Source organism: Nannobrachium achirus, assembly GCF_963921795.1.
Source record: "Nannobrachium achirus genome assembly, chromosome: 1".
NCBI lineage: Eukaryota > Metazoa > Chordata > Actinopteri > Myctophiformes > Myctophidae > Nannobrachium > Nannobrachium achirus.
In genome coordinates this window covers 72,294,253-72,321,883 of record NC_137810.1, presented here as the reverse complement: position 1 = coordinate 72,321,883, position 27,631 = coordinate 72,294,253, and the positions used below count along the sequence as shown (strand labels likewise).

General features: G+C 40.3%; 1 protein-coding gene across 1 annotated transcript; it reads right to left on the bottom strand.

Annotated features, from left to right (window-relative positions):
* Positions 1–5,806: 5,806 nt before the first annotated feature.
* Positions 5,807–7,031, bottom strand: LOC308285466 (uncharacterized protein). The gene is made up of 2 exons (XM_080726236.1): positions 6,697–7,031; positions 5,807–6,443 (listed from the first exon to the last, which is right to left on the bottom strand). Exons 1-2 carry the CDS (start codon positions 7,005–7,007, stop codon positions 5,831–5,833), a joined length of 924 nt encoding a protein of 307 aa, XP_080582362.1. The 5' UTR covers positions 7,008–7,031; the 3' UTR covers positions 5,807–5,830.
* Between the last annotated feature and the right edge of the window lie 20,600 nt (positions 7,032–27,631).

The window sequence follows — 27,631 nt, the reverse complement described above, 5'->3', positions numbered from 1 at the left end:
GTCCAGTCATTCAAACATTAGGAACTACTTCTCAACGTAGTGCCAAATAATATATACACATATATACAGTATGCAAAAGTGTTTGCACCAAGACAATAATAATAATGCTTAGCCTAAATAAAAGAAAATAAAAAGTGCAGAGCCAAAAAAGTGTCCAAAAGTCTGTGCAAAAAAAGAAGTGACCAGTGTCGAGTCACAACAAAGAAAAAGAAAAAGAAAAAACGCAGATAGATGCTCCTCTCCGCAATACAGGAGGGGGGGGGGGGGTAATTTGGATGGCCCGGGATGGAAGATTGGAACAATAACGTGGAGTTGTGTGCGCGTTGCAATCGTCCTTCCGAGCCTCGATAGTACAGCGTCTCCTCCGCCGATGGCCCACGTGCGTTACGGACCTCCACAGCGACACATCCTCCGGTCCACGCCACGAGCCTCCGCGGCGAGGGCTCAGCTCCTTCGGTGCGCAGCAGCGTGCGCCTCTGGCCCGAGTTCAAGCCCTTTCGCATCCCATTCATCTTCAATGGAGGCGGGCGTATCGCACGAAACGCTCTGTCTTGCGCGATGCGTAAATTTCGCGTCGATTTCACGTTGAGCGCACGCTGATTTCACGCTGAGCGCACGCGATCAGCACGCTGAGCGCACGCATCAGAGCGGCTGGAGGGACGCATTGAATTTGAATAAAGCTCAACTCGAGCAGCTTTATTCAAATCTTGAGCGTGAGTGAGCTCTTGAAACCAATGAAATCAGTGCTGCTCTGCGTGTAGGTGCGGTTATGGGGTACAAATAGGGAAGTGAAACAAACAGCGCGCCTTCACAAACATGACGAATGTGAAAGAAAAACTAATTGCGTCAGTGACCAACTACCCGTACCTATACGATGCAACGCATCATCTCCACAAAAATGCAGACGCCGTCGCCCAGGCATGGCGTCTGATATATATTGCAATCTGTGTAGATGGTAAGTTGTTTGATAAAGTTTGAATGTTTCCCAACAAATGTTAATATTTGCTTTATGCATGTGTTTCACTAGGCTATATATATATTTCCCCAATAGGCTACTTGAAGCTTATCTTATATAGTAACCTATAACAAAGCGTCACTTGTAGCGTATTATTTAGATTGTCAATGAAGATATTCGTATAGGCCAAATGTCAAAATGTGCTATCAACTCCTATCAACTAAAAGCAGCTAGAAGAGCATGCTAGATCAGTGGTTCATAAACTTTTGAAACTATTGAAAATAGCAGATCTAGTGTGTGTGTGTGTGTGTGTGTGTGTGTGTGTGTGTGTGTGTGTGTGTGTGTGTGTGTGTGTGTGTGTGTGTGTGTGTGTGTGTGTTTGTTTGTTTGTTGGATAACATGGGATTTTTAGGGGGGGGTGGGGAATCTTTGGAATATCTGTTTTAAACATACAGTAAAAAAGCCAAAAGGAGCAACAAGAATCAACCATGATAGCAATTAGAATTAGAATAGCCTCCAGCTCCTTGTTTTATTATACATACATCCCAACAACCCCATTATATTTCTGCATTACTGTATTTTCGCCACTAGGGGGGGCCGTGGGTTTATAAAACCCATCAACCCTATATAAATTATACTGACAGTTGAATAATGTTAACACCACTGATTAAGTGTACTTCTTCTCCACTGTTCAAAAGTTTTTTTTTTTTAATTGCTTGTTATTAATGTAATCTTGTCTTCTCTCTTCACTATAGTTGAAACGTGTAAAAAAAATTGGAAAACATTGAGGGACACTTTTGCCAGGGAGAAGAAAAGGATTGAAGAATCACAGAGGAGTGGTGCTGGGGCCTCCTCCAAACCCCCCTGGCATCTCTATCCAATACTATCCTTCCTCACAGAACATATACAAGCACGCACAGCAACATCATCAAATTTAACCCGGACAGTCCCACCATCTGCCACAATTCCGCCACCTAGCCCAACCATCCCTGCACCCCTGCCAATCAACCCTACCATCCATGCCGTGCCAGTCATCCCAACCGTCCCTGCCGTGCCAGTCACCCCAACCAGCACTCAAACCACCACCGACACACAGGACAACACACAGGACATCACTCTACATCAGGGGTCTTCAACAGGGGGTCCGCGACCCCTAGGGGGTCCGCGGAGGTACAGCAGGGGGTCCGCGAAATTATTGGTAAAAAAAAAAAAAAAAAAAAAAGATTTCAAAAAAATGTTTTTTTTTTTTTTTTTAATTTTCACATTTATGTTAAAAAATAAATCATGATTCTATCCATTTTGAATAGCTTGAATACATGATTACTATGCAATTGACAGATTGTTGATATTATTGACATGGTTCTCAGTTAATAAGTAGTATGTTTAGAAATGGTAGTGGTACGGCCCACCCTGCTCGCTGTAACTTGTACATGTTTAAAATAAAAAATCAAACCTCGGTTCGAAGTGGAGCGGTGAATTTGAGCAGCTGTACCCTATGTGAGTGAGTGAGTGAGTGTAAACTGTGCCTGTGAGTGAGTGGTGAGTGTGCCTGGCCTGCACAAAACAGCGCCCCTCCTTTAACTAGTGTTTTGTGTGTGGCCACTCAAGGTATTGCCAGACTACGGACACGGCCAGCCAGCCACCCAGCCACCCAGCCACCCACAGACATACCTGTTCATTGGGAGCGCTTTCACCGCTCCAAAAATATGTCGTAGCCCCGACCCCCCCACCCTACGAGGTGGTAGGGGGTCCCTGCTCCATCTCCCCATTAGTTTGGGGGTCCCCGGCCTGAAAACGTTGAAGACCCCTGCTCTACATCTTTCAGAAGTCAGCCCATCCCAGTACTCCCAAATGTCACATTCACCATCCCTCCTGCGGTACAACCTCCCATCACCCACAGTGCCTCCAGTACCCATTTCCCCCCCAGTACAGCTTGGTGAGGAGGAGGCCCCAGCATCACCAGCAGGGGCAGGGGCAGGGGCAGGGGCAGGGGCAGGGAGAGGGAGGAAAAGGGCACAAAAAAGACACCACACAATGTCACATTTTGAGCACAGGGTGGTAGAGTCTCCAAATGGTTCAGAATGCCGCAGCCCGTCTACTAACTAACACTAGAAAATATGATCATATTACACCAATCTTAGCATCCCTCCACTGGCTCCCAATTGATTTTAGAATAAATTTTAAAATCTTACTCATTACATGCAAGGCCAGGATGGGCCTTGCCCCCGCCTATATAGCCGACCTGGTGACCAATTATGTGCCTCCCCGTACCTTGAGATCGGCAAACAAAGCACTCCTGGACTTTCCGTCTGGGAACGTTAATTCCAAAGGACGTATGGCCTTTTCTTTTAGAGCCCCTACCCTGTGGAATGCCCTGCCCCTAGAGATCCGCCTCGCAGAGTCTGTCCCCCGTTTTAAATCCCTTCTCAAAACTTATTTCTACAGACTTGCTTTTAACCCTTAACCCCTTATCTCAATGTTATTTGCAAGGTTCTATACCATTTTGTTCCTTTTACCATTGTGTAATTAGGTATTTACTTTGTATTGTTTTTTGCATTGTTCTTTTAACATTTTAACCTTTGTATGTCTTTGTTCTGCGTCCATTTGCTGTTTTGTTCTGTGTCTCATGTAAAGCACTTTGTAAACTTTGTTTTAAAAAGGTGCTATATAAATAAAGGTTTATTATTATTATTATTATTATAGAGTCCCTAGGGCGATGTGTGAACCCCCCACCTCCACCTCCACCTCCTCCACCACCCCCACCCCCACAGCGAGATGCTGACGAACTTTTTTTGTTGAGTTTATTGCCTTTGTTACAACAAGTCCCTCAAGGGGAAAGGAGAGACAGAGCGAAGTTGGACATGCACCAGAGGCTTTTCCACTTCGCACATGACAGCGAGTGATGCATGTCCAACTTCGCTCTGTCTCTTCTTTTCTTTTCTTTTCTTTTTTGTATTTTCTTTTCAATTTCCAGTTTAGAAACTGCAGAGTAGTTAAGTTGTGGATTTTCCTTTTTCTTTCTGTTATTTAATATTTATATAGTTCTAGTTTTGCCCTTGTTTTTTTGTTACTTTAAGTACATTTTAATGCCAATACTTTTGGACTTTTACTCAAGTACATTTTGAATTCCAGACTTAGGCCTACTTGTAACAGACTATTTCTACATTGCAGTATTGATACTTTTACTTAAGTAAAAACATGTTCATTGATTTATTTTGCGGCAAAGATGTTGAAAAGAAAATATCGAATTGAAAGAGCACAAATTATTGTTGTATTATTGTTTCTTATAATCAAAGTGCTCACAGAAAATAAAATAAAAAAACAACCTTGAAACATATTTCTGTTATTGTTTGACCCATTCTGTCTCTGAGTTGTACCCAATGGGTCCATTTGGTTACGTATACTCTCCCAGAGTAAAATGATTACTCCACCTAGGGCTGTCACGATTATTACATTTTACATGACGATACATTATAGTGAAAATAGCCGATCTACAAGCTCACAAGTTGTAAGCTTGTAGATCAGCCATTTCTACAGTTTTTGAAAATGTTATATTGGAACATTTTCAACATATTAAAGATTGACCAAATAATCGTGATTATGTCAAGTAATGAGATTAGACGATTATGTAATAACTGTTAACTCCATCACCTGCCAATACCATAAACTGCTACTTCATTGACAATGCATAATCCATGCTTTTTTGATTCAAGTTTTAATCCAACATAATGCCACACAATCAAGGTTATTCAGGTAGAAAAAGTTTTAAAAGTATCAATACTGCAATGTAGAAATAGTCTGTTCCAAGTAAGAGTCTGGAATTCACAATGTACTTGAGTAAAAGTACAAAAGTATTGGCATTAAAATGTACTTAAAGTAACAAAAAAAAACAAGGGCAAAACTAGAACTATAGAAAATATTAAATAACAGAAAGAAAAAGGAAAATCCACAACTTAACGACTCTGCAGTTTCTCTACTGTAAATTGAAAAGAAAATACACTAAACTAAAAACTAAACTGAAAAACTAACTGAAATGGAAACAAGGACAAAACAACCCTGTGACACTCCTGCGCTAGGCACACAAAAGGTTATTTTCATGAAATAAAAATGTCATTTTGCCATGCCACGGCACCCTCATTATTGAAATGAGAGCAGAGGGTCCTCCTTATGCGGAATGCCTCCATCGAGGCATTGTTGGGGCCCATCCTGGAGACATCCCGGAGGCTGGAGGCTGGAGCTGTTACTTGGACTAGAGGTGCTCTTCCTGCCCCCTGGGCCCTGACAGATGGCAACCTTCCAACATAAAAAAGACAGTACAAGGTCTTATTTGAGATGTTCCTTTTAGGCAGGGTGTTTAACTGTACTTGTACTGTACTACATTTTTGTCTAATAAAATAATCAATCAATCAAACCTCATAAAGTTGTGCAGTATGCATGTGGCCTTGACACACTCCTCTGCAGTTCTAGGGGAGACTCCAATCACACGGTGGTACATGCGCCACTGAGAAGCGAGGATGCCAAAGGTATCCTCAACCACAAACCTGTCAGAAAAACAGAAATAAGCTTCATATTGGGAAAAAATAAATAAATAAAAAAGAGCAAAGAGAAAAAGAGCATCCATTGTTGCAGACAGTTATACATTCTTGGTTATTTTTGAATATTGCTGACTTCATGTCATTCACTCAAATAAAAACACATTTGTAACACAAACCGGGCACGGCTGAGACGGTAGTTGAAGATCCTGCTCTCCCTGGTGATGTCCTTTCCAGGGAAGGGTTTCATCAGGCCTCTTTGGAGTGCAAATGCCTTTGATTGATTGAAGACTTTATTAGAGGTTTGTATAGAAAAAGGTACAGTTCACTGGTACAAGGTCAACTAAAAGGAGATCCTAGTAAAGCACTTTGCTGAGTTCCACAGGAAACCATTGAAGTATCTCATATAACATTGAATGACAGGGGGAAAAGGGAGAATAAAAACATTGTGCAAAATATAAACCTCGTCAGCCACAAAGACATAGGGCACTGGTCCCCTGTACTCTGCTCCTGGAATGGGTGTATCGGCAGGGAGGTCCAGGGTGCGATCCCTCAGGTGCTCACCAAAAGCAGAATGGTACAATGTGGCACCATCAGGGTTCTTGCCATATTGGCCCACATCAATTATCCTGAAAAGATAATCAGCATCCACCACTGCCAGGAGGACAATTGAGAATGTTTTTTTGTAATTGAAATACAGTGAGCCGGACTTGAAAGGGCATTGTATGATGACATGCTTCCCATCGATGGAACCGACACAATTAGGGAAGTTCCATCGCTCATGGAACTTCTGGCTAATTGCTTTCCAGTCAGCCATGGTGGGAACAGGCATACATTCATCAACCATTGTGTCCCATATGGCTGTGGCAACTTGTCTCACGATAATCGAGACAGTGCTCACACCCACACGGTAATTGAAAGCGATCATTCTGAATGAATCGCCAGTAGCCAGGAACCTGTCAATAAACACAAATCAAAAACATGTTTTATTATGTTTTATAAAGACAAGTTACACTCTAAGCTGAACATGGCTTATCACACACACACACACACACACACACACACACACACACACACACACACACACACACACACACACACACACTGTATTATAGCTGTATTATGCACACACTGTATTATAGCTGTATTATGTTGTGTTTAAATGTTGGGTTTATTTATATTGTTTTATTATTAGTAGGCTATTATTACCGTAGGCAGATAGCAAGGCGTTCAGCTGGACCAATAGCCTTTCTGTAATTGGTATCCATCTTGACGATTATGGGGCCAACTCGGTTCAAAACCTCCTGAAACTGGGTCCTGCTCAGTCGAAAATATTCCATGAAACGCTCCCCATCAAGCCGAAGCTCTCGTACGAGCCTATGATATTCCCCCCTTTCAGCCCGACCCTGGAGGATGGGGTGAACCCAGTATCTCCGGGGTGGGCGGCGTTCTTGTTCTTCACGGATCCGCCGATGATGGATCAGAGCAATGACCAAAAGATGCCTCTGCATGGGATCCATAATGACATATAGGATACGGTACCATACAACCTTCGCCATTTTATACGTGGAATAATCTGCATACAGCACCGCCTAGTGCGCCTAGCGCGCACAATAGACACACCTACACACGCAGAGCCGAGGCGCACGGTTGGCGCACGGTTGGCGCACGGTTGGCGCACGGTTGGCGCACGGGTGGCGCAGGGTGACGCACGGCTCACGCACAGAATTGCGTTCCTGTCCGTTTTTACGGCGTGCGTAATTTCCCGGTGTGAAAGCGGCTTCAAGGAGCGCGTCGCTTGTGTGTGTAATGATATGTAATGATAAAGCACACACATAGTACATGTAGTAACCTTTATTAAATCAAACACATTTTACAAATATCCCCCCAAGAGGGTTCTTTGAGTTTACAAAAAAAAGTAATCCAACTATAGGACCCCCAATGGAAATTGAAACAAGCCATAGGCTTTATTGAACACATCATTTTAGCAGACCTTGCATTGTACTCCCAACTTATCATCTTTCCAGTGTTAGGGTTACTGTGGGAGAGTGCAATCATTCAATGCATCAAGCAACACGGGTGAATACCAACCTAAAAGTGTTGCAGGCTATTTTGACATGACTGGGCAAGAAAACTCTAATTATAGCTGTTAACTATGTATTGATGTGTAATAATTGCTCTATTTACTCGACAAATTCAATACACAGGATCACAATGTAAACAAGTCCCCAGGTTGTTTATTGTTATCTTTTTAGCATAAATGTCTTGCTGTACCACGGTGCTGTTTACATTTGTCCAAGTATTCAATCAATGAAGTGAAGCCTACATAGTACAGTACACTTCAAACAGTCATGGTGACATTCTGAACCCCTTTTTTCTCCCCTCAACCCCTTAATTTCAGGTTAATGCCTTGGAAATGATCGGAGGAACAAACCTAAAGGACAATGTCCGGTGAGTCATGGAGAAGTAGGTTATTTTATAGCTTTTCATGAAACATTAATAATATGGGAATTAGTAGACTTCACATTGCATAGGTAACACCAGGCCAAACAGTTGAAATGGTAGTGGTGGTTTGAACTTGGAGTTACTGTATATCATTTGTCAGCAGTTTGGATGCTACTGCACTAAGTACTTACAACAGGTACCATACCTGACATGTCATTTAATGTAATTACATCACTGTTTGTATCCACAGATTGACAGATGACAAATGACGTCATGGCCCAATATAACATGAAGAGGATGGCGAAGGGAGAAAAGCCAAAGCTCTCCTTCGAAATGCTCCGCTTCTACCAAGTCATCATAGGTAAACCACATGTATCCAGTGTTTTGTGAAAACCAGTAAACCACATATCCAGTGTTTTGTGAAAACCAGTAACCATGTCTTGACACAATGGCCACTAAACAACCTGGACAGGGTAAATTGGTAACCGATCCGTTCACCCGCTTGGCCGTTCGCTGGCAAACCCTTGGTCATCACACCGTGTTGCACGCCAAAAGTGGCCGATCTACAAGCTCACAGCAGCTCGCATCCGAGAGTCAATGCAGTCAGACGTGCAGTGCTCACGTCTCGCATTCGGTCTGAAAAAATCTGCCTGATCCCGTGTACGTACATAAAATGAAGCAGTGATTATTCTTGTGTTGTTCACAGTAGTTATGGTACATGTTCTGATAACATTATGACCTGTAGTGGTGAAACCTTTATTAAATCAAACACACATTATCAATATGTTTCCCCTAGGTATAAATAAGGTTCCTTGAGTTTACAAAACAACTTAATAAAGACACAAAACATGTTAACAAGTAATCCAATTATAGGATCCCCAATGGAAATGGAAACAAGTCACAATGAAATAATTATTGCATTAAGCTTAATGAATATGAGTTGTTAAACTCTGACAAATGTGGACAAACACTGTTCTGTTGTTGTGGAGCAAGCAAAGCTAAATCCATCAAAATAAACTATCAATGTTTATTTTATTCAGTCAGTATATGATTCCTCTGCTTTAGTGTCCTTTTTATTGTCATCCTGGCTTAAACTGAATGATCATTTATGTGTCTGTTTGTGAACTAACTTAAACTAAAGGCTTTCCCCCGTATGAGTCTTCATCTGAGTTTTTAGAGTAGCCTACCCATTTGATTGAAGCCTTTATCACATACTGTAAAATAAAAGGGCTTGTATGAGTCCTCATGTGTGTTTTTAGATTACTTGCGCTAACACAGCCTTTACCACAATTAATATGACAAATGTGGACAAACGCTGTTCTACTTTTCTGGAGCATGAAGCAAAGCGAAACCCAATCCAAGAAACCATTAATGTTTATTATATTGAGTCATGATGATCCTCTATGTGTCTGTGTGAACTAACTTAAACTAAAGGCTTTCCCCTGTATGAGTCTTCATGTGTGTTTTTAGATGACTCGTTTTAGCAAAGCTTTTACCACAAACTGCACAAGAAAATGGCCTTTCGCCTGTATGAGTCCTCATGTGTGATTTTAGATCACCCATGTGAAGACAGCCTTTACCACATACCGTACAAGAAAAGGGCTTTTCGCCTGTATGAGTCCTCATGTGAGTTTTTAGATTACCTGCACTAACACAGCCTTTACCACAGACTGTACAAGAAAAAGGCTTTTTGCCTGTATGAGTCATCATGTGTGTTTTTAGATTACTTGTGGTAAGACAACCTTTACCACACATTGTACAAGTATAGGGCCTTTCTCCTGTATGGGTCTTAATGTGTGTTTTTAGATTACCCATGCGATTAAAGCCTTTATCACATACCGTACAAGAAAAGGGCTTTTCCCCTGTATGAGTCCTCATGTGTGTTTTTAGATCACACTTATGAAGACAGCCTTTACCACATACTGTACAAGAAAAGGGCTTTTCGCCTGTATGAATCCTCATGTGTGTTTTTAGATTACCTGCGCTAACACAGCCTTTACCACATACTGTACAAGAAAAAGGCTTTTCCCCTGTATGAATCATCATGTGTGTTTTTAGATTACCTGTGCTAACACAGCCTTTACCACATACCGTACAAGAAAAGGGCTTTTCGCCTGTATGAGTCCTCATGTGAGTTTTTAGATTACCTGCGCTAACACAGCCTTTACCACAGACTGTACAAGAAAAGGGCATTTCACCGGTATGAGTCATCATGTGTGATTTTAGATTACTTTTCGTAGCACAGCCTCTACCACAGACTGTACAAGAAAATGGCCTTTCCCCCGTATGAGTAATCATATGTGTTTTTAGATTACCTGCGGTAACACAGCCTTTGCCACATGTTGTACAAGTATAGGGCTTTTCCCCTGTTTGAGTCATCATGTGTGTTTTTAGATGACCCTTGTTAAGACAACCTTTACCACAAACAGTACAAGAAAAGGGCTTTTCCCCTGTATGGATCATTGTGTGACTCTTCAGATTTTCCTTTCGATTAAACATTTTGCCACACTCTGTACAACTAAAACTTTTCTTCCCTGTGTGACTCCTCATGGGTTGAGTTTGTTTTGATGATTTCAGGTCCTGGGACAGCTTGCACTGTCCTCCCACATGTTGTGTCTTGTGTGATTTCAGTGTGTTTAAAGCAGACTGATCTCCCCTGGTCTCCTCCCACTCATCACTATCTTCAGTTTCTGATTCAGAACAGTGTGAAGAGAGAAGATGGTCATCACTAGTTGGTTGTGATGTTCCACAGTCCTCTACAATAGCTTGTGTTTTCATGTGTTCAGCTGAGGTGCTGGCTACAGGCACTATGTCTCTGCTTTCATCATCACCTTCACTTTTCACTTCTATTAATGTCAATGTTGACCAGCCAGCCTCTTCCTCCTGTTCTTCTTTAATCTGTGGAGGTTGTTGTTCCTCCTCAGGGGAAACCTCTTTACACACAGGGACGTGCAGGAAGTCTAAGAAAAAAATATATACAATGACCCATGAGACTCCATAGCATTTGAATGCTGTGCCTCCCAAACAGAACCTCAGTATCAACAAAAAGTATCAACAGATTACTCTTTACTCATTAATATTCTCATTTATAAATTGCGGTGGAAGAGCATGTTTGGATAGATAACCAGTGTTCTATTGGAGAAAGTGAGAGAGTAGAGACTGTTGGGTGGAGAGGACTGGACAGAGTCTCTACTTCCTCCCGGTGGAGGCTCCTCACTGACAGGTGAATCAGTAGGATACAACACACAAATGTGTGTGGGGAGGAATCATTTGGCATAACACGTAACAGCAGGTTAGTGAGCACCCTCAGTACCGGCCCACTTTCACCAATACAATACAAAGACAGAGTGCTGGAAACTTACTGAGTTCCAGGTGGTTTTCATGTTCCTGTTTAAGGTGGTCTTCAGGTTCCTGTTTAATAGAAACAGTCCTGGCTGGAGAACTGATCTTCACATTCAGACTGGACTCCACACACTGATCTGGAATGAAGGAATAACATGGAAACTTTAGTAATAAGGACTTGAATAATAAAGACATTGGTGTAATGTGAATATAAACTTGGTTGCAAAATGGTTGCAGTGTGTCCATCTTGCACAGCGTGCATGCCACGATAAATGTCCGTACAGAACATATTGCATGCGTTGTGAAGTATAGCATTGTTTTCAAAGGAGATGGAGGCAGGATCATTTTACATGGGAGCCAATGGAGAATCTGACTAATATGGCTTATTCTGATAAATGTGGACAGACACTGTTCTGCTGTTCTGGAGCATGCAAAGCCATCACAAGAAACTAGATGATATCATTCCTCTGCTTTATAGCCGGGGACCCACAAGCCCAAAAGCTCAAGGAATAGGGTAGGACCTGTGATTTTCTGCCATGCTTTTTATTTCTGTTGTATCTATTAGTTTGGTCATTAAGGTCCACAGAATAAGAGGCCAGCTTTGCAGGAAACATCGCGAAAAAAGTTATGGCCATTTGTATATTCACTGTCCCATTGACTCCACTAGAAATATTTAAAACATAAAAACAATCTGCTTTAATTAGCATGTGAGGGGTCAAACTATGCGTTCTTCATGATTCTGAATCCATTGCAAGCATTTGTTTTGCATGAAGAACATTCCTTGGGTTAACTTTCGGCAGCCCAAAACTGTGAAAAGTGGAAAAAAGTGATGACTCATCACTTTTGACCGTTTTGTGGGGCTGAAATCTAGCCCAATGTTTTTCATGCAAAACAAATGCCTGCAATGGATTCAGATTCATATGGAGAACCCCTAGTTTGACCCCTCACATGCTAATTAAAGCAGACTTTTTTTTATAGTTTTTAATATTTCTAGTGGAGTCAATGGGACAGTGAATATACAAATGGCCATAACTTTTTTTCGCGATGTTTCCGGGAGAGCAGGCCTCTCATTCTGTGGACCTTAATGACCAAACTAATAGATAAAACAGAAATAAAAAGTATGGCAGAAAATCACAGGTCGCCTCCGATTTTGGTGACTGGGTCCTCGGCTATTAGTGGCCTTTTCTTTGTCATTCTGGCTTAGACTGAATGATCTTTTTTTTAATTATTATTACTCATGTGGGTGTTTTTAGTTGACCCTTGTGAAAACAGCATATACAGTGCAAGACATTGGCTTTTCGCTAACTAGGCTCCAAAGTGTGTCTTGTGTGTTTTTGGAGTACCCATTTGATTAAAGAAATACCAACAAATTTGGAGTAACAATGTATTTTAACATTTCAACAACATATCCTCCTCTATCCCATTCCCACAACTGGTCTGACATGCTTTCAAAACAGCACACACAACATGGCCCTGTCAGAAGCTCTGAGAGGCTTTGACTTGTAAACAGAAAACTATTAAAAGGTTGTTGTGCCCAGACCAGAGAGCACAGGGGAAGGTTTAATATATTAAAATGAACTAAAACGAATCCCCACAAAACTCCACCATGGATATTAAATCCACAACAGTCTCACAAATTGAACACTTACTTACATGAAAACAAATGTGTTGTAGTTATTGTACCAACCTGCTCTGTATAATTTGATGTATGGTTTGAAAACCATGTCCAGAAGTCTGCTTTTGTGGTTGATTTCTTGCTTCAAGCTGAAAGCCTCGTCCTCGTACTCTCTTACAATGTGAATTGGCCCCAAATATCTCTTCAGCAGCTGCAAATAGTCTCTCATTGACCAAGGACTTCAGTGTTTGTAGTAAAGCCATTTCTCAAAGGTAGCTCTCTGAGTTTCTGTGAGAAATACACCAACCAAGAGAAGCACGTTCAGTCCTTAACAACTTGCAGAGACTCAAGTGTCACCAGACATAAACAGAGCCTGCTAAATACTGATGGTCCAATCAGAGAATGGGTGGGTGGGGCAACAATAGACAGAAACTGGCCAATAGTTAACCCTTCAAGTCCCTGCACATCTGAACTCCCCCATACAGTACAAAATACATATTTTGACTTCATAATTTGACATTTGATTGTTATAATGTTTAGCAGTCCTGCACAAAGGTCTATAACACCCATTCTTGAACAAAACTTTTGTTTGTTTGTTTGTTTGTTTGTTTGTTTGTTTATTTAGCTTAGAGCTATATTAATACAACTATACTTACATATTTGTAAAGTAGGTTTAATTGATATAGGACTACTGGTATCTGTTTGGTGCATTTCATGTTATTCACCAGTAAACACTCCAGCGCAAAGAGCTTTGATCAGCCAAATCCCAGAAATAAGACAAGAGGTGATATGTAAACATGGGGTGGCTTAGGTGTTTCAGGGGGATCCCATCAAACCACGTGAACCCTCATAATAATCATTATCATAGTCATGATAGGCAAACATTCACAGAAAGTGAATACTAATCTACAAGCACACAATGTGCTGCAATTCAGCACTTTGTGAGCTTTCACATCAGCTAATTTGGTCATTTGGTGTAGAGGAAAAAAGGGTGAACAGTCAACAAAGTGGGTCATGTAGAATCACTATGTTAACCCGTTTTTAATCATTATCATAGTCATAATAGGCAAACATTCACAGAAAGTGAATAATAATCTACAAGCAAACAATGTGTTGCAATTCAACACTTTGTGAGCTTTTACATCAGCTAATTTGGTCATTTGGTGTAGAGGAAAAAGTAGGAACAGTCAACACAGTGGGTCATGTAGCTTCACTATGTTAACCTGTTTTATATTTATATTTGAAATCCTATGAAAACAGTGTGGTGCATTGTGAACTGGAAGATCAGCTTTTTACAACAAATAAAAGGGGAAATGGAAATCATTGCTTTGTTGTATTCTCATTCCAGTATACTCACCTTTTAATTTGATCTCTTTACAAACTATTAACATCTCTGGGTTTTCTTTCTTTTGCGAAGACAAAACTGTCCGCGTGTTGATGAAGACATTGGAACTTGTGTCTTTGTAAATGTTTCTCTGATGATGGCCCATCATCATCATCAAGGTGTTACGAGGCTTTCACATTGAAATGACACTTGACTGCAGTTAACTGGAGGAGAGCTGGGAGGAGGTGTTTCTCCACTCCAAGACAAAAGGGAGGTGTTGTTTATACTGGAGGAGAGCTGTGAGGAGGTGGGAGGAGGTGTTACTGTTTATACTCCTACATCAACACACTGGTCCTGCTCAGAGCCTCAGAAGCAGTGTTGCCATGTCCTCTTAGTATAAGCCACTTTGGCCTTGTTTTTTCTGTAAAGTCGACTAATATTGGTGGTTTGCGAGATGCAGTAATTATGTTACATATTCGGATAACATTAGATAGATAGATAGATAGATACCTTTATTATCCCACGGGGGAAATTCAGTTACCCAGAAGGTACAGCAGTTAAAGGTTACAGGACAGTAAGAAAAAAATTAAAGAACTGTTGTGTACAGCAACAAAGAAGAATCAACAATACAGGAAAATCAGCCATACAGAGCAATTACGTAAAAAAAAAATATATATATATACATAAAGTGTCGAGACAGAACACAACACAACAACAAAAAAGTAGTACTAACGTTTCATGTAAAGGATTGCAATTTTAAGGGACTTTTCTAAGCATATTGCAAACTCAAAGAACTTACAATGGTCCAGACATTCAAACATTAGGAACTACTTCTCAACGTAGTGCCAAATAATATATACACATATATACAGTATGCAAAAGTGTTTGCACCAAGACAATAATAATAATGCTTAGCCTAAATAAAAGAAAAGAAAAAGTGCAGAGCCAAAAAAGTGTCCAAAAGTCTGTGCAAAAAAAGAAGTGACCAGTGTCGAGTCACAACAAAGAAAAAGAAAAAGAAAAAACGCAGATAGATGCTCCTCTCCGCAATACAGGAGGGGGGGGGGGGGGGTAATTTGGATGGCCCGGGATGGAAGATTGGAACAATAACGTGGAGTTGTGTGCGCGTTGCAATCGTCCTTCCGAGCCTTGATAGTACAGCGTCTCCTCCGCCATTATGGCCCACGTGCGTTACGGACCTCCACAGCGACACATCCTCCGGTCCACGCCACGAGCCTCCGCGGCGAGGGCTCAGCTCCTCCGGTGCGCAGCAGCGTGCGCCTCTGGCCCGAGTTACGGGCTTTCACGACGACAGCGTGTAGGCCTCCTCTTCTGCGCGAACATCGCGCGTATGCAGTTTACTCCGGATCTGAGTCCCGCCGTGCTCGCCTGCATCCAGAACAAGGTCCACGTACATCTCCGGCACCAACAGACTGGTGTATCCATAAAAACACCAAAGCAACGAGCCAGTCCCGTTGCCCCAGGGCCACACGCTTAAGACAGGCTAAACAGAATAGAGGTAGGCCACTGTTTCCTCTGCTTTGTTCCTCGCAAGGCACAGAAGGCCCTTCCCCCACTTTTTCTGCCAGCCGATCAGAAAAAACACGAAAAAAAGACTAAACCACTATATACACTAATAAAACAAAGTTCCTCAGAACATGCCCAGCTTGGCCAATGTAATGAGTCGCCACAAGAAAAAAAAAAAAAAAAGAAGACAGAAAAAAGCAAGAAAAAGAGAAAGTAGGAAATTAACTGCAGAGCTCTTCTGAGTTGCGACTGCAGGCCCTCAAGGAGCGCGTCGCTTGTGTGTGTAATGATATGTAATGATAAAGCACACACATAGTACATGTAGTAACCTTTATTAAATCAAACACATTTTACCAATATCCCCCCAAGAGGGTTCTTTGAGTTTACAAAAAAAAGTAATCCAACTATAGGACCCCCAATGGAAATTGAAACAAGCCATAGGCTTTATTGAACACATCATTTTAGCAGACCTTGCATTGTACTCCCAACTTATCATCTTTCCAGTGTTAGGGTTACTGTGGGAGAGTGCAATCATTCAATGCATCAAGCAACACGGGTGAATACCAACCTAAAAGTGTTGCAGGCTATTTTGACATGACTGGGCAAGAAAACTCTAATTATAGCTGTTAACTATGTATTGATGTGTAATAATTGCTCTATTTACTCGACAAATTCAATACACAGGATCACAATGTAAACAAGTCCCCAGGTTGTTTATTGTTATCTTTTTAGCATAAATGTCTTGCTGTACCACGGTGCTGTTTACATTTGTCCAAGTATTCAATCAATGAAGTGAAGCCTACATAGTACAGTACACTTCAAACAGTCATGGTGACATTCTGAACCCCTTTTTTCTCCCCTCAACCCCTTAATTTCAGGTTAATGCCTTGGAAATGATCGGAGGAACAAACCTAAAGGACAATGTCCGGTGAGTCATGGAGAAGTAGGTTATTTTATAGCTTTTCATGAAACATTAATATCATGGGAATTAGTAGACTTCACATTGCATATAGGTGTTGGATGCAGTTCAGCAACCTATTAAAAAAGCAATAACATCGCGATCACCAATTACTAGCAAGGCTTGCAGTCTGAACTGGAATGTGTCAGAATAGATTTATTTTCAGTAAAATACTGACAAAAACAAATTTCTTCTTTTTTTTCAATTTCTCTTATTTTTTTAACTACTGAAACCGTGACCCAGAAACAAACCAAGTTCAAACCAAACCGTGGGCTTACTGAACTGTTGCACCCCAGGGGATAATGGTGTGGTCACCACTCTGTCTAAATTCATATATCCTGGGTCATTGAATGAGGAAAGAGAAATATTGAAGCACCTTAAAGGAGCTATATTCAACTTTCTCTTGAAAAACGGACGCTAAAATAAAAATGTTTCGAGAATATTTTATGAAAAAAGTAAGCTTCATATATTATGTGTGTCAAAAATGACCACAAAAGTGTGTAAAAAGAAAGTGTAAAATAATGATCAAATAATCATTTTGGCCATTGTCAGACTGACTTTGTTTATATCCCTCTTCTATTCTTTTATATGGATTGATAAGGTTATATGGATTGATAAGGCATGTAAACAAAGTCGGTCTGACAATGGCCAAAATGATTATTTTATCATTATTTTACACTATTTGTGGTCATTTTTTAATAGAAACGTAAATATAAAGCTTAATCTTTTTTATAATATATTCTCGAAACATTATTTTCTAGCGTCTGTTTTTCAAGAAAAAGTTGACTATAGCTCCTTATTTGTTTTACTTGATTCACTGTTTACACTGTTTTAACGGCACAGCAGCTATTTTCTACTTGTCTTACTGTTTTAACGGCACAGCAGCTATTTTCTGTTATATATTTGACTTTGTTTACAGCCACTGCACTTAACCCTTAAGTGCTGTTCGGGTCATTTTGACCCGTTTTACATTTTCATTTGGAAAAGAAAGGTAGAAGTTGAAAATGTTTCCACCTGAAACTCACTGGCCTTAAAGATTCTTCTGAGATGAACATGTAAAAAAAAATAGTTTTGCACTACACCCATGCTACACCCCCCTCATATTTTTTGAACCTTAAGTGCTGTTCGGGTCATTTTGACCCGGAAGCACAGAAATACACAGTATTATGCCAAAACACAGACACACAGTCACCCCCACTTCTAACACCCCCCTTCCGAAGCCCCATTCCGAACCCTCCCCCCCTTCCTATAAGCATGAGCAATATTGCCCAGTATTAAATGAAGTAGTTTTTTTTACATGGATTCCAGCTAAATCAGTAAAAACGCCTAGCTCTTTCAGTGTTTAATGTGATATAGCAAAGCAGAAATGCAAACATTTACCATATATATCATATGAATTGTTTGGTATTGAGTCAAAGTCAATGTATCATGATGATTTGTTAAGTTAAAATTTATATTAGTGTTGTTTTTTTTAAACCAAATATCCACTGGGTCAAAATGACCCGAACAGAACGAAGGTGTAGTGAATCTGAACAGAACTTAAGGGTTAAGCTGCCTTGTTCCGTGTGCCATGAAGTGTTAAATTCATGTTTTTGTATGCCATGAAGTGTTAAATTCATGTTTTTGAATACCGGTAATTCAGTTTTTGTGAAACTGCGCTCCTTGAATGTTTAAAGGAGTAGTTCACCACTTTTCAACCTGTCTTCATATAATAGGTCCTCACTAATGTTCATAATAAAATAGCACACATTTTTTCTATTCAGTCTGGGTCTCATAGGAAAGCTGTCAAATCCTTCCTACCGGTGACATCATCGTTTGACAATTTTATTTTTAATAATTTTGAAAAAAGAAATTGGATTTTTATTATCGCGAGAACAATGGCTTCCACTTTAACATTGCAACTTTTTCAGGAGTAGAAAGCCTGCAGTTTCTATTAGCTTGCATTTCCCATTGATGATGTCACCGGTAGGAAGGATTTGACCCACCCACAGCTCTCCTATGAGACCCAAACTGAGTAGGAAAAGAAATTGGGATATTTTATCATGAACATTAGTGAGGACCTATTATATGAAGATAGGTTGAAAAGTGGTGGAGTGCCCCTTTATATATCTTGTATATTGTGTGTTAAAATATTGTGTGGTAAAAAGAGGAGGAGTTAATGGTTTTGGCTCTTGAATGACTTGAACCCCTCTATGAGAGTTGTAATGCATACAATAAATGAGCACCACAAAAAGGTATTTGTACTTGAGTATTTCCAGTTGTCAGTACTTTTACTTCTACTCCACTAGATCTCGGATCCAAATATTGTACTTTTATTCCACTACAGTTATTTGAAAACTTTAGTTACTAGTTACTTTGCAGATATAAAGGGATTATATTATACAAAACATACATTAATCCACTTTAGCCCTATTTTATAACTAGGCAATTTGAAAATAGCCGATCTACAAGCTCACAACTCTTATGTCTACCAAAAATCCATTGAAGTTTCTCACTGTTCTCAGGTCAAATGTTGGTGTGTGATTCAAATGTGATTAATTGATTACAATTAACAACATGCAATGCCAATATTCATATATTTACATATATTTACCACGGAGAAAAGTAAATGAAAATAAGTCATACCATAGACTTTACCCAGATTCGAACTACTCTCACCATTTGCAGTCGGCAAGAGGCAGATATTCGATTATCCATCGGCGTTACCCCTACGCCAGTAGGAATGTGCGAAAAAACTGTGCGAAAAATATTTTAAAAAGATTATAGTGTAACGGCCTCGCGTGACTTGAGATTTGGGGATTTTTGTTTTTATATATTGCTGTTGGTCGGCCACAACGAGTATCAAGTCAAAAGAAAAGATTATTTAATAAGTTTAATATATTTATTGCATTATATTTAAACTGTGTCATGTTATATAGAATTAGCTAATTCCACACTAGATAGTCTACATAAGAAAATATAATATGCAATATCTAATATAGCATCGTATTTATTTACATTCTACTCTGACTGGAAGTGTAGCATTTCACAGAAGATGCGTGTTAGAGTATAAACAAACAGAGTGTTGCAACAATACAATCTGTGGCTTAGTGGGTTGGTCACTGCACTCTCTAACAATTCGACCCGGGTTCGTATCCTACCTGTCCCACGTTTTTTTCCGCCAAAGTGGACAACTTTTTTTTTGTGGCGAGAAAGACAAAGTATAATTATTATCCATGACGGAGGCACGCCGTCTCAGGAGAATTAAGGTTGCCAATAGTTAATAACTACTTTATGATAACCATGGATATGCACAGTGTAGTATTGATACTTTTACTAAAGTACACAATGTACTTTTTCCACCACTGGTTATGCATGTGTTTGTTCAGTAACATGGGTCTCACCAACTCTTTAGTAAACAAAATAAAACATTTTCAGGTCAGGATACAAGATAGACTTAAAAAAGTGAAATTGGAAGTGGTGAAGAAAAAAAAGTTTAAATTGGGACACCATACATCACAATCTGATACATTATCTTTGTGCTTAGAGGCCCCTGTAAAAATTACTGTTGGAATATGGAGTTTTAACATGAAATGTTTTGTAAAACAAAAACAACTTAATTGTTTACATCAGGGGTCTTCAACAGGGGGTCCGGGACCCCTAGGGGGTCCTCAGAGTTACTACAGGGGGTCCTCCAAATTTTGCTTGAATCCACTTGAACCCTAGTGTCCTTATTCTGAGAACTTTAGCCAAAAATAGCAGATCTACAAGCTTACAACGCCTCGGCTATTTTTGGCAAAGAGCTTTGGTGTAGATGGGAAAAAGAGCAGACTAAATACAGAGTGAAAGGTCAAGTTTATTAACGTTTATTAACGGTTTGGTTAAATATCTGAAAACACAAATTGAATCCAAAATACATTGGTGATCAATCATGCTGTCAAACAATGAAACTATATGGAATCTATGAACAGGTTGTGGGGGTCTTTCTCTCAACAAAGGGGTCCTTGGCCTGAAAACGTTGAAGACCCCTGGTTTACATTTTATTTGTCCTTCAGCTAATTCTTTATACAGCCTCATTTCCACATCATTAAATGTTTCAGAAAAAATCTGATCTGCCCAATCTCTTCGGTCACTCTGTCCTCTGGTCTTGCATGCAAAAAATGTAAAACAGACAGAAATAACTGAATTCCATGGTTTCCATCATCCATTAAAGGGTCAAATAATTGTTGCATTTCGTGCATAGTACTGTTGCTTACATGAAAGCTGTTTTCAGGAACCTCAACATTGTTCCTGCTCTCGACTGCAGGTAGTGGTTCATCATTATTTCCTAAATATTCATCATCTTGAAACACACCACCTGGCTATAGCTGTGTTGTTAATCCCAACATGCCTGACAACACCTCTATGCTACAATTGCAATGGAGTTTGACCTCCTTGTGTAGAAGTCCATGATTGTTCCACTGGTTTCTGAATTCTCTGACTGCCCTTTGAACCCAAGGTAAATAAATGTAATGCAAACAAAATAAATGAAGATCACAGTCAAGTATGCCTTAATTTTCCATGAAGGTAAACAAGTCAGAGAAGTAGAATGAACAGACTCTATTTAGTTCTGCCCACAGCCTCTCAATTCTTTGGTTGTGTACGCTGCGCCCCATGATCATGCTTCCTCTATTCAAACCTCTACTGTTCAACATAAATCGGGCAACCTCTATATTCTCCCTCCCATGATCACTCCTCACCCTTGAAGGTAGTCCGTAATCAGATACACCATGCAGAAACAGGTGCAAAACACTTGCTGCCCTGTTATTATTCAGGCACTGAAGGTATATGATGGCCCGACTGTACCCATCCACACAGCCATGGAACACCATTCTCCACCTCACCAACTTATGGTTCCCATCCATATGCCTGTATAAAAGAAAGAAGTGACAGCTTTTAGAAGCCTGGAAAAGCAGGCTCTGTAGGGTCAAATAGTGGTCCATCTTTATGGGACAATAATATCCTGAGATCATAATTAACCCTTAGCAGAGTAAATGTTATACTTTTATTTGTAAATAAGCAGTGTAGCTAGCGTATAAGTGCTATTGTTAATCAGAGTTAATTCCCTCATGCACCTTCAGCACAAAGCTTAAGGGTCAGTGGTCTAAAATCTAGACCTAGACAGAACATTATACAAATAGCCATCAAATAAACAACCTCATTTATAAAACATTTATATATATATAACCGGCTGTTAAAAATCCTAGCGCAACCTCTGATATATATATATATATATATATATATATATATATCCATCCATCCATCCATTATTACCTCTGTGCCGTGCTGGGGTGCTTGCAGATAATGTTGAGGGGGGCTCAACAGGCGGTGGCGATGCGGTGACAGATGGGGGCTCAACAGGCGGTGGCGATGCGGTGACAGATTGGCTGGATTCGCTTTCGGCGTCACAGTCTGTGGATGCAGACGGTTGTCGTCGTCTCTTCCGCGGGCTTTTCTTGGGTCCTTTAACGTTGGACAACCGCTTCATCATCTTTTTGACGACATCCTCCTGTAATTTGCTCCGTTGAAATCTCAGAACAGCCATGTTCTGTCTAAAAATAAATACATGATAAACACAAGGTGTACAAAAACAATGAATGTTTAACTTAGAAATGTAGGTGTAACCAATTGGAATTGAGCAGTTATATTTAGTCCAGCTGTGCTAAAAAATGAACACTCAAGAAGTATCGTTACAAAAGCTACTTACCCATGAACACCCAAGACTCAGAAGTGGGTAGTATTCCACCAGTCTTTTCGCCATTTGGATACCTGGAGCTGGTCACTCTTGCCATAGAGATCATATTGTCATGGTGCTTCTAATTAAACGGCAGAATAGCTCTTTGGACAACAGGCTGGGCTCTGTGCCCAGACGTTTCTCCTCAAAGTAGCCATGGTCACAGTCGCCGATACATTGACGTCTTCAGTTGAAAGGCCACTTTGTCCACTGGTTGACAGTTGTGGTCCACTTTGTCCACTGGTTGGCGCAACTTGGCGGTTGTGGATGTACAGGATCAGAAGGCTCAGCCTGAAATACATTGTAATAGACATTACTTATAATTATGCTCAACTTTCTGTGTGCCTTTACTATTACTGTATTAGGTATAAATAAAAGCAAGAGTACATAATGATCCCCATTAATGACATGTCATACCATATCCAAGAATATACCGTGAGACATCTGACTAGCAAGAACCAAAAAATAATAATAAAATGTGTACCCCTCTGTCTCCTCCAGTCACCAACTGCCATATATGCCGGTGCCTTAAAAGGTTTTCAGGGCCAGGAAAGAGCTCTAACACCTCCTCCCGAGAGAAGGTGTAAAGCATATTGAACACAATATTGGCAGCTGGAAAAGAAATAACAGTTAATAAATCACAAAACTAATTCAGCCCGGTGTGTACATTAGTAGTTCTCAAAGTGGGTCCAGGGTTCATGAGGGTTTTTATTAGATTTTAATTATTCCAAGAGATACAGAACCACTTCAACCCTATATAGACAGCACTAGATTTTATTTTAATCTGATGAATCTAGGGTTGCAATACCTCCCATAGGCACCCAATGCATCAAACTGTTTTTGCTATCTGATTGTAATAAACAACTTCAAATGCACCTATATTGGGGCTCTATGGAAAGCTCAGAGTATCCTCTTTCTATCTGCAAAGAGTTTCTTTCATAAAACTGCACCGTAGACATGTTATGAGCTACTTTCTGTCAAGAAATCCGAGCAGACATGGTTTATTTAAGTGTTGAACTTTGGAAGCGCTTGTCTTCTATTACGCAGCGTCCCGCTGCCTCCTGCATTATGTGACATTTAGAACCAGCGGATACACAGGACCGCTGAGTGACTCCCACAAGAGCTTCCAAACTAAAAAAAATAATCACCTGAAGGCAATTTCTTGATAAAAAGTTTCTCATAACATGTCTACGGTTGATTTTTATTAAACAAACACTTTGCAGATAGAAGGAGGATACTCCAAGCTTTCCATAGAGCCCCAATATTGGCGAGTTTGACGCCGTTTGATACAATCAATTGGCAAAAAAACAAAAAAAAAAAACAGTTTTGATGCATTGGCTGCCTATGGGAGGTATTGCAACCCTAGATTCATGCGATTAAAATAAAATCTAATGTTGCAATTTGCAGCTAAAGGCCCATTCCCACTGGGCTAGATAACAGATTAAAAAATCTCTTTCTCCAGATATTTTTCCATTCAAAGTGGATGGTAAATACAGATAAAAAAAAAATCTGCCACAGATAAAAGAAATATCTCTGGCAGATATATATTTTTTTCATCTGTATCTACCATCAGGGTTCCTAATCATTTTTACCAATTAATTTCCAAAACTTTTCCAGAATATTTAACCCAATTTCCAGGACTATATAACAATAATTCAGCTCAATAACACATGCCACTGGGGGGCGGTATAGCTCAGGGGTAGAGAAACCGTTATTAGAGCACGAAGGCCGAAGGGTTCCCAGTTCGAATCCGGGCTCCCCCTGAGTTAATGTCGAAGCTCCCGGTGAGCAGGTTGGTGCCTTGCATGGTTTCCTCTGCCACCGGTGTATGAATGTGTGTGTGAATGTAATGCACAATCTATGTAAAGCGCCTTGGATAAAAGCATGAAAAAGGCTTTCCCTCTGTATGAGCCGATCATGTTTTTTAGATTACTCATGTGGGTGTTTTTAGTTGACCCTTGTGAAAACAGCCTATACAGTGCAAGAAATTGGCTTCTCACTAACTATGCTCCAAAGAAAACTAAAGGCGGTGAGTTGTGTCTTGTGTGTTTTTAGAGTACTCATTTGATTAAAGAAATTGCAACAAAGTTGGAGTAACAATGTATTTTAACATGTCAACAACATATCCTCTATCCCATTCCCACAACTGGTCTGACATGCTTTCAAAACAGCACACACAACATGGCCCTGTCAGAAGCTCTGAGAGGCTTTGACTTGTAAACAGAAAACTGTTGTGCCCAGACCAGAGACCACAGGGGAAGGTTTAATATAAATGAACTAGAACTAACCCCCACAAAACTCCAACAGTCTCACACATTGAACACTTACTTACATGAAAACAAGTGTGTTGTAGTTATTGTACTAACCTGCTCTGTATAATTTGATGTATGGTTTTAAAACCATGTCCAGAAGTCTGCTTTTGTGGTTGATTTCTTGCTTCAAGCTGAAAGCCTCGTATACTCTCTTACAATGTGTCCAATGGCCCCAAATATCTCTTCAGCAGCTGCAAATAGTCTCTCATTGACCAAGGACTTCAGTGTTTATAGTAAAGCCATTTCTCAGGTTGCATGTTTAAGGCCCATTCCCACTGGGCCAGATAACAGATATCTGGAGATATTTCTCCAGATATTTTTCCATTCAAAGTGGATGGTAGATACAGATTAAAAAAAATATATACCACAGATATTTGCCACAGATACTTTTATCTGTGGCAAAACATTTCTTTATCTGTATCTACCATCCACATTGCATGGAGAAATATCTGGAGAAATATCTCCAGATATCTGTTATCTGGCCCAGTGGGAATGGGCCTTTAGATTGTAAGTGTGTCAATACATGATGATAATTTGAAATGGTTTGGTAGGACATGATTTGTCCAAATTCTCAAGAATGGATTATTATAATGACACAAAACACAATACATTATTATACTCAAATTACGCAGTGTTTAATAAGCTTGTATCCCAGTCAGAACAGTAGACTAAATATATGCTTTGCTTTACAGGATTACATGTTTCATGAATCTTTGGCCTGGTATTGGACAGTTAGCTTGGTTAGGGATAATGTTATGTTCAACCAACTTCAGCTACAGTACACTGCCAGACAATAAATCATGTTTTATTTGGATTAAAGCAAATACAATTGCAGAGGGTTTATGTTCACATTTGAAAACCAGCGATGTCATTTCATCAAGTCTTTACAGCTGTGCCTATTTGCATTAACATATATTGTCTGCATTGGCCCTCACAGCATGTTTCGAATAGGCCTGTGTAGCTTAATTAAACAGCCTACAGCATTTGCATTGCAATTGATCTCAGGTGGTGTTTGTAAGTGGTGTGTGCAGGTGTGATCTGCATTACCATTGATGGAATGTGGGCCTTAATTCTGACACTTATAGTGTGGTTGCTTAGCGCTCAGATTTGGACTTACCGTTACGGAGTGGATAAAAGCACCAAAATTGGCATGGTGATTCCTTAGGGCATAACCTTCAATTTTAGCCTAGGAGCCGCTTGAGGCGCCCATAGGGGGCGCTATAGCAATCAAATGAAGCGACAAAAATGAACTAAATGCACAATTACGCAAAAACGACAACACTTATTTACATGACATTTTGTGGCAAGGTGGAGCATCGACAGATAAAGGCCCCCATACATTTTCACTATGATACATAGATAGGGGGCGCTACAGCAAACAAACAAAAAAGCTACTACGTGATTACACAAAAACTACAGCACCAATTTTCACAAAATTTGGTGGGATGGTGTAACATTAGCTGGGGAATAGGTCTACTCCATTAAATGTTGACCACAATCCATCCATAGGTGGCGCTATTTGATATTACAATTGGTTGTTGTTGTTACATTAATGATAATTATGCTCTTTCAACACTTTTTTTCCCCAAATAGTGCTTGTCTGGGACACACCTGGTCTACCTCGGAATCATAAACAAAAAAGGAGGGGGGAGAAAGTGTCTTCTATAGGCTGATATATAAATGAATGAACATCACGTCAAATGTCAGTCTTCCTGAGTTTTATTTTCGCTGCATCATTGCTATTAACCAGTTTGCTCTGTTTTATGCAAAAGATAAAATAAAAACATAAATAAAATAAAATCATTGAGTCATGTATACAAACTCAAACAACAGCAGGAAGTTAGACCAAACAGAATCAACCCTCTACCGGTCCTAACAGTTGCACTTGCAAAGTGGTGAGCAGTCCAAATTGGCTTTGCCGCATTTGCAGGTGGAGCAGTCCCCTTTACAAGAGCATTTGATAAGCTCTCTGCATGCTCTGGAGACCTCGGGAATAGTCGACCAAACTGGCACCCACGACCCCAGTTCCTTGTTCCATCCGTAGCCCTGTGGAGTTGGAATCGTTTGCTCTGCTTTTGTACTGGTTGTCCAGATGCCTGTGATGTGGGATAAAATGGATATCAGTCCTATGGGAGACATCTATGTAAAGTCATGGAAGATACAATATATCACATGGCACAAATGAATAATCATAAGGTGAACATAATCTATTGGACATCAGGTCACATATAATCAATCATGACATAATCTGAATTTCTCCTCACCTGCTTGATACACTGCCCGTCTAATATGCTGAAGTAGCGCGTCTTGGGTGGGTGGCAGTTTCTCCATCTGCCTATTCGCACGGCAGAAAAGCTCTTTTCTTGCCTGGTTGATCTTTTCTTGCCTGGTTGATGGAGCTCTCAGGACTCGATTTGTCATAAAGGATAACAGTCAGTCTCTCGAGCTTCTGGAACTGCTGACTATCGACATCCAACAGCTGGAAAGGACTTTTGGCCAGATGGACAAATGTTTCCGTGACATCATCATAGGCTTGCCAGGCCCGCCAAGCTGATTTCTTACCCTTACCATTGAAGGCAGATGTTGTGTCACAACCTGAATATGCATGGAACATCGGCAGTGCTTGAGACCTGGGCTCACCAAGACTTTTACATATGTTGTTGATGTGGTAAAACCTGTATTTTTTACCCATTCCAAAAGCCACCCAGATGTCTGCCAAAGGTTGAATCACAAGTAAATCATGGAATACACCTGCAAGGATGACAATGACATCAGTGTCCACAGTACGCACAATAACACTTCTTGCACCTTGCTGCAAGGCATGCTGCACATGAACCACCATCCTGGTGTCTGCTTCTTCGTGGTTGCA

What these genes read in the sequence shown, in the direction of transcription:
- LOC308285466 (XM_080726236.1), bottom strand. Translation starts at nt 7,007, where the DNA reads ATGGATCCCATGCAGAGGCATCTTTTGGTCATTGCTCTGATCCATCAT. An exon ending in CGCCTTGCTATCTGCCTACG is followed by an intron (nt 6,444 to 6,696) that starts GTAATAATAGCC and finishes GTTTATTGACAG; the next exon opens with GTTCCTGGCTACTGGCGATT.